Here is a 13,321-nt window from a genome sequence, read left to right as displayed (position 1 = left end):
CTGAATGTAAACAATGACATCACAAGAAGTAAAGAGACAAATCTAGAATACAGGACATGCTACATAATAACTGGTTTCTGCCACAAAGCAACAGCAGGGGTAAAAACAGCAGGGGAACTACAAAGACATGTAACAAATATAATAATGTGAAGATCTTATTTTGATCCGTATTCAAAACAAACGGACTGTAAAAATATATTCTTGGCCCAGTCATGGTAATCTGATTATGATGGTTATTAGATGATAAAAAGGAATTACTGTTTATTTTTATAAAGTGTGATAACAGACTCTGGCTATCTAACAAAAATGTCCATACTTTTATACATGATACACACGAAGTATGTAGAAATGAAATGGCAGGTCCTCAGAATAAGATTAACCCTATAACTAGATAACTTTAAATGATCTAAGGTAGAGTTCTTCCAATAGGTTCCAGTGTTCTAAGGAAAGATAAAGGATATTATACTTTTTTTTTTTTGGCTGCACCACACACCTTGTGGGAACTCAGTTCCCTGACCAGAGACTGAACCTGCGCCCCCTGCATTGGAAGCGCAGAGTCTTAACCACTGGACTGCCAGGGAAGTCCCAGAAGCAACTTAAATTTAAATGTCCATCAACAGATGAATGGATAAAGAAGATGTGGTATATAGACAATGGAATATTACTCAGCCGCAAAAAAAGAATGAAATAATGCCATTTGCAGCAACATGGATGAACCCAGAGATTATCATACTAATAGTGAAGGAAGTCAGGCAGAGAAAGACAAATATCATACGATATCACATATATGAGTCTAAAATATGACACAAACGAACTTATTACAAAACAAACGGACTCACAGACACAGAAAACAAACTATGGTCACCAAAGGGGAATGCGGTGGGGACACATGAGGCACCTGGGACTGGCCGATACCAACTACCATATATGAGACAGACAACACAGGGAACTCCAGTCAATACCTTGCAATAAACTATAATGGAAAAGAAAAAAAGACGTGAAATTTGCGTGATGGGGGTAATTACTGGGCACTGAGAAATGACTTTACTATATAAACCATTCTACTTTCTATTCTCAAAAAAATTATAGCAAATAAGTGCTCTCAATTACCTAAATGGCAAAAGAGGGGAACCCTTTAGCATTTTTCAACATTAAGAAATTTCCTTTTTAAGATAAATATGTGTTTTTTTTCTATGAAGGCTCTTCTACACAGAGAATACTAGATTATACAACACTCTCATTTTAAAGATGAGGAAACATTTCTTTAATATAGCATTTTGATGGTTTCTGAAGTGAGCCATCTCTGCTCAAAAAGAAATTCTAAATTTTGGGGAAAAAAATCATATATTATATAAAATAAGAACGTCAGCAACTAGTTAATTAATGTAGCGAACCTCTTTCCAAATTTAACATTGAAAACTTCAAAATTAAATTATTTTTTGTGAAGAGGATCCTGAAATTCACAACTGATGGGTATTTTCTCCTCCTGTTTTTGTTCATAAAAATGCATCTAAATACCTGATGTAACGCAGAGCACCAGAAGTCAATGAACAGCTTCACTGAAAGTCAAAACTGAACCACAAATATTTATTCATTATAAATTGAGTTATTTAATTCATGCAGCATGCAGACTACAAGCAAATACAGGCAGGATTATTCTCACCTTTACCTGCTCTATATGTCTTGGCTTGATTGACGGGCATGGGCGTCATAGGTATAGGATATAAAGGCTTAAGGGAATAAAAAGAACAAAAACAAAAACTGAAGATTAGGCTCTCAAGATATTAAGAAGGTATTTTACCACTCTCTCTTAGTTGCATATTGCTAGAGAGCTAGCTCTGAGGTTTCCTGATTCTTTATGAGTCATTAAAAAAATAAAATCATACCCACAGCTAAAAGGACAAACCCCAAACTACAGTAAATCTAAATCATCTTTCTTACCAGAAACATTCTCAGATTTAGGTCCTTATACTAACAACACACCACACTGCAAGCTTCCACTTTTTAAATACCTCTGTTATACCATCACTGCCTCAAATCACTGCATACCTACAGTTCTTGGTGTCAAATACAAATAACTTAGAGAGGGTAAATGAACACCAAATTCTATGACTTACTTGCACTCCTGGGCTCACTGGGACTGGATACATCATATTTGGTGCAAAACAAACAGGCTGAGTATAAACTGGAGTTGGCTGCTGATGACCCACCATAGATGGGCTAGGTTGTGCTTGAGGACGAGGCGAAGTTGGGGTGGTAGAAGGTTTTGGCTACAAAAACAAAATCAACTACCTTAAGGTGAAAAGCTAACCATTACTGCAATTTGAGGACTGATTCCCCCCATCTTTCTCAGTTTTACTCACTGTTGATTAGTAGTACCTCTGAATGAAAATATCTCACAGAAAATAAACTTCCACATGTTTCAAATAAAAGAAAAAAAATACTTGGTTATGTTACCAATAACCAAGTATTATTGGTTGATTAATGTTACCAATTAATCAACAATGCTATTAAAAACAGCAGTGGTGATTTTTAAGGAACTGGAGACTGTTTTTAAAAATTAAAAAATAAACACATCATCTTACAAAGTCAGTAGAATAATAACTGTGTATCTGTGAACCTGAGAGCCTCGCTGACCAACTATCTTCAAATTCTGAGTCAGAAAGATTAAAAAATTTGCCCCAGACCACATCTAATTGATGACAAAACTAGCATTTTTTCCTATGGCTCAAAAATATTCATTAATGACTACAGAAGAAAAAAGAACTTAAAGTTGTTTTAGCATACTATAACTGAATTTAGAAGGCAGGTATAGGAAAGGGTATATTACTACTACTACTTTTTTTTTTTAAGAGGCTAGATTACTTCAAAGAGAGAGAAAAACTTACCTGAGAAAAGGAACGAGGGTTGAACTCCTTCGCATTGGGATTCAACGTTGATTTCCTCACTTGCCTACACCAGGGGAAAAAAAATAAAGCCCAGTGAAATCTGCATGGAACTTATGCTACTGTAAAGTCTTTTATACAACTGACAGGTTTTTTTTTTAATTGCTAAACATTTAAACAATTCTCACTAGAAGATCACTAATTCTCTTCATTAAAACACACATATACATAATTCCCACCCTTTATTTTGATAATTACTAGCCAAAAAAGGACAATTTTTTTAAAAAGTGTAATACGAATGCTTCTCTCAAAAGCAATCAACAAAACTTAAACTGAAAAGACAGTAGCCCCTTATAAAATATCCGTAAAAGCAATCCTTAATATACCAATTCTCTAGCATGCAGTATTTTTTATGTGATAAATTGTTTCCTATATGAAATATTTTGGGAAAAATCATGATTCTAATAAAAAATTTTTGCCTCAAATTAAGAATAAGTGCTCCTTGACTTATCAACATTTGCATTCCAAAAGTTCATCTGTAACTGGATTGTACGGAACCCAGAACAAATAAATCAATGGTGGCGTGGTTAGGTTCCAAGACTAGCCCACAAAAGCCCATTTAACTGATAACATATTGGATGTGCAGAATTAATTCTATCTTAACAAATCTAACTATTAACTAAAACTTTTTTTTTTTTTTTTTTTTTTGATGGAAAACACATTGAATTCCAAGTAGGGGCACCAGAGACTTCTCTCTCTTCTTGGCAGTGGAAGTTCTTAGTCGAGTAGCACAGCCAGGAGGTGGGTACTGACTAGCATACAGGGGCTATCAGTCCCGAAGCCAGTGATTTTTCAACTCTCTGTACATTTATAAATAAGCCATTCTTAATTTATGCATAGGGTTTTTTTGCCACAGGGTGGAAAAACGGTGGAGGAGGGAAGAAGAGTATAGGGTGCAATGACCTAATTGACTTAAGATATCATTTGTTTAGACCAGTTTTTTTGTAAGTTGAGAGCTACTTATAAAGCAGTCTAAAAGTCTAGATAGATTCTTGAGTTGGAAGCCTCTGGACACCTTAAGGAAAAGTTAAGTAAATAACAGATGTGCTAAATTCCAGGTTTACTCACTCAGCTGCGTCTTTCTTCTCCTCTTTATCATCTTTCTCTTGTTTACATCCTGGACTGGAAGTCTGAACCCCTTGGGATGTGACCTCAGGTCCCCTCTTGTGCTCTGTGTTACTGAGGATTGAAGGGGAAATGCTGGGACTGCTCGGCTTGCTGCTGCCACTGGTGCAGTTGCTGCTATTTTCAATGAAAGAATCCTTAGCATTTGGTTCAATTTTGTCTTTGATCAAATCTCTTGATTTTTCTCCCTCTCTATTTTTGTTTAGCAGCTGATCCATAGATTCAGAAGTAGAACTTGGCTGTAACTAAATAAAGGAAATAATTATACTTAAATATTTTAAATAATTCTAGTAATCAATTTTTTTCCACGAGCACAAACTGAATAAGCCTTTTTTCGTACTTTACGAGTAATGTTTTCATTATAAGGCAACAATAACAAAATGTCTATACAACACAACTGCAGTCATCTAAGCACTCAAATGTCCTAGCCTGAAAAGTTAAATATTTACTGAGTGCATACCATGTGTCAGAAATTGTGTGTGCTAGGAATGGAAATATGAAATAGTTCCTATCCTCCCAAAGCTTTCCATATGGATGAGATTAGACACTGGACAAACTGGGGTAAATGCTATAGGATCCCACGGGAAAAAGCAACTCATGGAAAGAGAAGGCTTCTCAATGGAAATGTCATCTAGCCTAAAGTGTGAAAGATGTTGGGGGTTTGCGGGGGAGTTTGGAAAAGGGACTAATAGTCTAAGTACAAGAAACAGCATCTTTAAAGACCCATAGGAAAGGCAGAAGATGGCCCCGCTGTGGAACAGAAAAGTACTGGTGGGCACAAGATGAGTCAAGAAATGTCAAGAAATGACAAATTCACCCAGGAGGAACGAGATCATAAAGGAACTTGAAAGCTATGTTAAGAACTCTAACTTTTAGTTCTCAGGATAATGAGAAGTCACTGAAGAATTTTAAGCAGGTACAGACTGAGAAGATTTATAGTTCACAAAGATGAGCACGGCAGCTTTGTGGAAAATGAACTGCAGGAAGCCAAGTAAGAGTGTAGAGACCATTATGGCGGCTGGACTAAGACCTGGGCTTGACCTTGAGAAGTGGTGAGTTGGAAAGTCTGAAGTAGGTGGATTCAGAGGGAGACCTGGCTAGACATGTAGGTCAGTTAGACCTTGTAACCCATACAGGAAACCACAAAACAGAAGCACCAACAAGAAGACCAGAAGACAAAAACGTTCGTAAAATAAGTAATGGGGTTTTTAAGTTTGCAGACCAGAAGCAGTCAATACTACTACTGTCTGATGATGATTTAAGATGCCCTACTCCATAGAAGAAAGAAAACAGAAATAGCTGAAGGAAATGACAAGAAAAAGAGAAGAAAAGGGCAGCAAGTAGAAGGAGCCATGGTGGAAATGAGAATAAATCCAAGCAGCAGCCCTAGGCAGTGAGAATAAGCTAAAGAGCAATTGTACAGCAGAAGGGGCTGCAAGACTAGAGAGACAAACTACCTCCTCAGCCTCAGGAAAGGCGGACCACTGTCAAAGTCTCACTACTGGAGCCCTTGGTATCCTGGCAAGCAGCACCACACATCTCAGGGGCTTCTCAAGCTTCACTGCATCATCAATATAGTTATAAAGTCTCCAAGTAGTTGACGGCAGAAGGTGAAAGCAACATTTGGACACAGTGGGAATTTAAGTCACAATATAGGTACTTAATGTTTAGTAGAGGCTATATGCGTAACGGACCAACTGTGTACTGCATAAAACTTTAAATATTTGTCACAAGGGTCTTCGAGCGAGGCAAAAATAAGGCTTTTGATGTTGTTATTCATATAATGGCAAACATTACCTATAGTACTCACTATGGGTTGGACACTGTTCTAAACTATTTACAAACTCATTCATTCAGTCATTATAACAGCCCTATTTGATGTACATACTATTAGCGCAATCTTATAAATGAGGAAAATAAGGCACAATTCATGCTTTTGAACATTCTTCTGTATTTCCTATCTGCAATACACTAAACATAAAAGAAAACTGAGATTATTCTTTTTATTTTTTCAAAATTGAACCAGTTTCCTTTTATTGAGAAATAATTCACATATAACTTCATATTAGTTGCAGGTGTACAACGTTGTGATTCAATAAACGTATGTGTTGCAAAATGATCACAGTGTCTAGTTAACAGCCATTACCACACAGTTAAAAATTGTTTTCTTGGGCTTCCCTGGTGGCGCAGTGGTTGACAGTCCACCTGCCGATGCAGGGGACACGGGTTCATGCAGATCCCACGTGCCGCAGAGCGGCTGGGCCCGTGAGCCACGGCTGCCGGGCCTGCGCGTCCGGAGCCTGTGCTCCGCAACGGAAGAGGCCACAACGGTGAGAGGCCCGCGTACCGCAAAACAAAACAAAAAAGTTTTTTTTCGTATGGTGGGAACTATGTAGACCTACTTTCTTAGCAACTTTCAAATATACCATACAGTATTATTGACTATAGTCACCATGCTGTACATTACTTCCCCATGACTTATTTATAACTGGAAGTTTGTACCTTTTGACCACCTTCACTCATTTTGCTGCACCTACTGCCTCTGGCAACCATCAGTCAGTACTGATGATTTTGGGTTTGGTTTTGTTTTCTTTTTTTTAAGATTCCACAAATAAGTGAGATCATACAATATTTGAACTTCTCTGACTTACTTCACTTAGCATAATGCCCTCAAGGGCCATCCATGTTGTCAAAAATGGCAATTACTCTTCTTTTTTATGGCTGAAGAGTAATTCCATTGTGTGTGTGCATATACATGCAGATATCTTGCGAGTTAGTGTTTTCGTTTCCTTTGGATAAATACCCAGAAGTGGAACTGCTGGATCATATGGTAGTTCTATTTTTAATTTTTTGAGGAACCTTCATACTGTTTTCCATAGTGGCTGCACCAATTTACCCACCAATAGTGCACAGAGGTTCCCTTTTCTCCACATCCTGGCCAGGACTTGTTATTTCTTGTTTTGAATTTTTGAGAATAGCCATTCTAACAGGTGTGAGATACCTCATTGTGGTTTTGTTTTTTTTAAATATTTGTTTATTTATTTATTTGGCTGCATCGGGTCTTAGTTGTGACACGTGGGCTCTGTTATAGAGGGCAGGCTTCTCTCTATTTGTGGTGCACAGGCTTTGTTGGCCCGCAGCATATGGAATCTCAGTTTCCTGACCAGGGATTAAACCCACATCCCCTACATTGGAAGGCAGACTCTTAACCACTGGACCACCAGTGAAGTCCCCTCATTGTGGTTTTGATTTACATTTCCTTAATAATTACATTTCCTTAATAATTTCCTTAATAATTAGTGAGGACCTTTTCATGGACCCGTCGGCCATCTTTACATCTTCTTTGGAAAAAATGTCTATTCAGATCCTGTGCTCATTTTAAAATCAGATTGTATTTTTGCTATTTAAGTTGTATGAGTTCTTTATACATTGTGGATATTAACTCATAAGATATATGACTTACAAATACTTTCCCCATTTGGTAGTTCCTTTTAACTTTGCTGATGGCTTCCTTTGCTGTGCAGAAGATTTTTAATCTGATGTAGTCCCAGTTGTTTATTTTTGCTTTTGTTGCCTTTGTTTCTATTGTCAAATAAGAAAATCACTGCTAAGGCCAACGTCAAGGAGCTCGCTGCCTATGTTTTCTTCTAGGAATTTTATGGTTTCAGATCCTACTGTCACATCTTTAATCCATTTTGGGTTGATTTTTGTGTATGGTATAAGGCAGTGGTGCAGGACTTCCCTGGTGGCGCAGTGGTTAAAAATCTGTCTGCCAGTGCAGGGGACATGGGTTCAAGCCCTGGCCCGGGAAGATCCCACATGCCACGGAGCAACTAAACCCATGCACCACAACTATCGAGCTGTGCTCTAGAGCCCGTGAGCCACAACTATTGAAGCCCGCATGCCTAGAGCCCGTGCTCCGCAACAAGAGAAGCCACCGCAGTAAGAAGCCCACGCACCACAACAAGAGTAGCCCCCACTCGCCCCAACTAGAAAAAGGCTGCTCGCAGCAACGAAGATCAAACGCAGCCAAAAAATAAATAATTAAAAAAAAAAAAAAGAGACGGTGCAGTTTCATTCTTTTGAATGTGGCTGTTCAGTTTTCCCAACACCACTTATTAAAGAGACTGTCCTTTCTCCATAGTATATTCTTGGCTCTTCTGTCATAAATTAATTGAGTGTATATGCATGAGTTTATTTCTGGGCTCTCTGTTGTTTCATTGATCTGTTTCTGTTTTTATGCCAATACCATACTGTTTAGATTACTATATCTTTGTAATACAGTTTGAAATCAGAGAGCGTGATACCTCCAGCTTTGTTCTTTCTCAAGACTGCTTTGGCTATTCAGGTCTTTTATGGTTCCATACAAATTTTAGGATTGTTTGCCTTATTTCTGTGAAAAAAGCCATTGGAATTTTGATAGGATTGCACTGAATCCATAGATTGCTTTGGGTAGAATGGACATTTTTATGGGAAAACTAAAATTCTTATGTGACTCAGAGAAAAAGAAACCTGTCATTGCCGGTACAACTTTGGTTCATCTATATTTTGGTAATAAAAATTAATATTTATTGAGTATATACTACGTGTCAAGAACTATATTAAACACTTTACAGGCAGTATCTCATTAATTTTCACAAGAACACGATGAAGTAGGTTCTACAATTATCCCATTTTGGCTTGGGAGGTATAGACAACATGCCTCAATGTTGTACAGAGGGCAAGACTTAAACCTAGATCACTGGGACTTCCCTGGTGGCACAGTGCTTAAGAATCCGCCTGCCAATGCAGGGGACACGGGTTCAAGCCCTGGTCCAGGAAGATCCCACATGCTGCGGAGCAACTATGCCCCTGCAGCACAACTACTGAGCCCATGTACCACAACTACTGAAGCCCACGTGCCTAGAGCCTGTGCTCCGCATCAAGAGAAGCCACCACAATGAGAAGCCACCACAATGAGAAGCCCGCGCACTGCAATGAAGGGTAGCCCCCACTAGCCGCAACTAGAGAAACCCTGCACGCGGCAACGAAGATCCAATGCAGCCAAAAAAATATATAAATAAATAAATTTATTAAAAAAAAAATAATAACATTACTCAAAATATAAATGGTGCAGCCACTAAGAACAACAGTATGGAGGTTCCTTAAAAAACTAAAACTAGAGCTACCACATGATCCAGGAATCCCACTCCTGGGTATATATCCGGAAAAGACAAAAACTCTAATTTGAAAAGATACGTGCACCTCGACGTTCACAGCAGCACTATTTACAAGAGCCACAACATGGAAGCAATCTAAGTGTCCATCGACAGACAAATGGATAAAGAAGATGTGGTGTGATGTTTATGTATACACATACATACACACACACACACACACACACACACACTCAGCCATAAAAAAGAATGAAATAATGCCATTTGCAGCAACATGGATGGACCCAGAGATTATCATACTAAGTGAAGTAAGTCAGAAACAAATATATGACATCACTTACATGTGGAATCTAAAAAAATGATATAAATGAACATACTTACAAAACAGAAACAGACTCACAAACACAGAAAACTTATGGTTACCAAAGGGGATGGAGTGGCGGAATATACTAGGAGCTTGGGATTAACAGATACACACTATATATAAAATAGAAAAACAACATGGACCTACTGTATAGCACATGGAACTATATTCAGTATCCTGTAATAACCTATAATGGAAAAGAATCTGAAAAAGAAGATATATACACACACACACATGTGTAACTGAATCACTTTGCTATACACCTGAAACTAACACAACATTGTAAATCAACTACACTGAAATTAAAAAAAAAATTACTCAAAATGGATCACAGCCTTAATTGAAACTCTTAGAAGAAAATAAGAGTGAATCTTTATGACTATGGATTAGGCAATGGTTTCTTAGATATGACACCAAAAGCATAAGGGACAGAAGAAAAAATAGATACACTGGCCTTCATCAAAATTAAAAAATTTTGTGCTTTAGTTGTCAACATCAAGAAAGTGAACAGACAACCCACAGAATGGGAGGAAAAAATTGCAAGCCACACATTTGATGCAAGACTTGTACACAGAATATATACAGAACTCTTACAACCCAATAAAAAGACAACTCAATTTTTAAAATGGGCAAAGATCTGAATAAACATTTCTCCAAAGAACACATACAAATGGGCAATCAATTATCATGACTGTATTTTCCTTAATTTATAACTAGAAGTATTTTTTGGCATTTTGCCTGTCCCATTTATTACTTTATAATTAGTTGATTATTTAGTATGTCTAATAATAGAAGGAAATACAAGCAAAATGACATTCACATAGATATCTAATTATCATTATTTGATAGATGTTGACATTTATGTCTATATTGTGACTACAAATACTGATGTATATTGTGGTAATGTCAGTTCTGTTATATGTAAACATCTTATGTATAAGGCTGAAACTTCTTGTGAAAAATGGCAGTCACTGATCTTCATGAGTGATGGTTTGGGGATACTTTCATCAACATATGTCTCCTAATAAAATCAGTAGTTATGAATTACTTCACTAAAATGTGCAGAAAGATAAAAACAAACAAACAAAAAACAAATGGGCAATCAACATATAAAAAGATGCTCAACATCATCGGCAATCAGAGACATGCAAGTCAAAACCACAACATACCACAAGGAAGACTATAATCAAAAAAACACAGTAACAAGTGCTGGTAAGGATGTGGAGAAGTGGAAACCCTCCCATACTGCTGATGGGAATGTAAAATAGCATAGCTGCTTTGGCAAAGATTCCAGAAGTTTTCCTCAAAAGGTTAAGGATAGAGTTACCAGATGAACCAGAAATTCCACTCTAAGGTATGTACCCAAGAGAAATGAAAACATATATCCACACAAAACTGTACACTAATATTCATAGCAGCATTATTCCTAACAGTCAAAAAGTGGGAACAACCCAAAGAGGCATCAACTGATGATAAATGAATAAAATACGGTCTATCCATATAGTGGAATATTATTCATCCATAAAAAGGAATGAAGTACTGACACAGGCTACAACATGGATGAACCCTGAAAACATGATGGTAAGTGAAAAAAAGCCACTCACAAAAGGCCATTTATTGTATGGTTCCATTCATATGAAATGTCCAGAACAGGCAATCCATGGAGACAAAAAGCAGATTAATGGTTGTTTAGGATGGGGGTTGGGGGGAGGAGTGTTTGAAAGCTAATAAGCAGTGACTGCTAAGGGCTTACGTGATGACTATATAACCCTGTGAATATACTAAAAACTGCTAAATTGTACATTTTAAACATCTAAATTGTATGATATGCAAATTATAACTCAATAAAACTGTTACAAAAAACATACCCTCTAATATGCTTCAAAGTAAAAATAATTTCTTCATAACATAATAAATTCATGCAAGTGTACTATAAGAAGAGAATGACTGACTGTAAAAAATAATGCTGAGGAAATAAAAGTATGGGCAAGAACATGACATTTATATCAAAGTGAAGATTATGCAAAATAATACCATCTGTTGCTTAGGGATCTCTTCATATGCAGTGTAAAGAACTGCAAGGAAAGATACCCTTCGCTCTGGCAGGAGGATGCAGCTGAGGTGGGCAAGTACACAGGAGACTTTAACTGTGCTGGAGTGCTTGATGTATTTAGCTGGTAGTGGGCATCTGGGCATTCAGTCACTGGGCATTCTTTGTATCGTGTCCATGCATTAACTATAGCTTAAAAAATTAAAAATTAAATTTACAACTGCTAATAGCATTAAAGCTGAATAGATAAGTGTGCTAAAGTATGAAATAATATTTAATATTTTAAACAGTGCCAAAAAGTCAGGAATGAAGCTACTGGCAAAAACTTATTAATTTTTAGGAAGCTAGAACACAGGCTAGGAAAAGGCTGCTTTTTGCTTTTGATCCATTCATCTTTTAAGTCTTTTTTCAAAGGCTGATAATCAGATATTCCCCCATTAAGAAGCTAAGTTTCAGGATGATTTCTTGATTTGGTCTCAAAATATACCTTGATATGCACAATATGTTACAGTAAATATTGTGCAGAAGAATGAAACGGTCATCCAGGAGAGGTCAGAGTACATCCAGCAAGTCTTAAGGGAGAGAAATGATATTATAGAAGGATGTCTACCACAATACATTTGTGCATGAAGTGTAAATCTGCAACTCTTTTGTAAAACCAGGGTCCAGTACATCTTCCACATGCCACATCAGATAATCAATGCCTTGGCCTTGCTCTACTGTCACTGAATAAAGTAGTCAACTGAATATCAAATAACTGACGTTATGGTGACTTCCAAAGTCAGAATTACATTCTCTTTCATTTAATATCTGTATTGTTCTTACCAAATCTCATGATTTTAGTTACCTCACTTAAAGCATACGCAAAGACAACTTTAAGAATATGCAAAGCCAACTTTTAGAATGTTTAGGGACTTCCCTGGCGGCACAGTGGTTGGGAATCTGCCTGCCAATGCAGGGGACACGGGTTCGATCCCTGGTCTGGGAAGATCTCACATGGCGCAGAGCAACTAAGCCCATGCGCCACAACACTGAGCCTGAGCTATAGAGACTGCGAGCCACAACTACTGAGCCCACGTGCCACAACTACTGAAGACCGCGCACCTAGAGCCTGTGCTCTGCAACGAGAAGCCACCGCAATGAGAGAAGCCCATGCACCTCAACGAAGAGGAGTCCCTGCTCCTAGCAATTAGACAAAGCCCACGTGCAGCAACGAAGACCCAACACAGCCAAAAATAAATAAATTAAAAAGATGTTTAGCTTTCTACACACATGGTTTGATTTTTCTGGGTGTATATATAATGCATTTTTGTAAATGAGTGATACAAGAATTTTTAGTAATGCTTAAAAAAATTTTTTTAAATTCTAATTCATTAGTCAATATGATACTTACCCTAAAGTCATTCTTAAATTTCTTTAAATCATCAATCTGTTTTCTATGTTCAGAAACAATTGGTGATATACCTGTAAAATTAAGAAGTATTAGATCCAGATTTATTTCTAATCTTTAACTTAAAATTCTTTCAGGATGGGATGTTAGAAATGAAAATAAACTCTATCATCAAAATAATAAAAATTTCAGGGCTTCCCTGGTGGCGCAGTGGTTGAGAGTCCACCTGCCGATGCAGGGGACACGGGTTCGTGCCCCGGGTCCGGGAAGATCCCACATGCCGCGGAGCAG

At 37.4% G+C, this 13,321-nt stretch overlaps 1 protein-coding gene across 12 annotated transcripts in view; it reads right to left on the bottom strand.

Annotated features, from left to right (window-relative positions):
• ATXN2 (ataxin 2) overlaps window positions 1-13,321 on the bottom strand; it is a 145,655-nt gene that overhangs the window by 32,700 nt on the left and 99,634 nt on the right. For 9 of the 12 annotated variants that reach the window (XR_003677160.2, XR_008616030.1, XM_055080740.1 and 6 more), the window contains exons 14-18: window positions 13,034-13,104; window positions 4,014-4,315; window positions 2,889-2,952; window positions 2,118-2,270; window positions 1,664-1,730 (exon numbers count right to left, since the gene is read on the bottom strand). Coding sequence is in view for 10 of the 12 variants with exons in the window: in XM_055080740.1 (XP_054936715.1) it covers window positions 1,664-1,730; window positions 2,118-2,270; window positions 2,889-2,952; window positions 4,014-4,315; window positions 13,034-13,104 (657 nt within the window). In the remaining 2 variants the exon portion in view is untranslated. The remainder of the gene's footprint in view (window positions 1-1,663; window positions 1,731-2,117; window positions 2,271-2,888; window positions 2,953-4,013; window positions 4,316-13,033; window positions 13,105-13,321) is intronic. The other 3 variants (XM_028480094.2, XM_028480093.2, XM_028480092.2) reach the window with 1 other exon arrangement.

Source organism: Physeter macrocephalus, chromosome 19 (assembly GCF_002837175.3).
Source record: "Physeter macrocephalus isolate SW-GA chromosome 19, ASM283717v5, whole genome shotgun sequence".
Taxonomy (NCBI): domain Eukaryota; kingdom Metazoa; phylum Chordata; class Mammalia; order Artiodactyla; family Physeteridae; genus Physeter; species Physeter macrocephalus.
The sequence above is the reverse complement of the archived record's forward strand: the minus strand, read 5'-3'. Positions and strand labels throughout refer to the sequence as shown.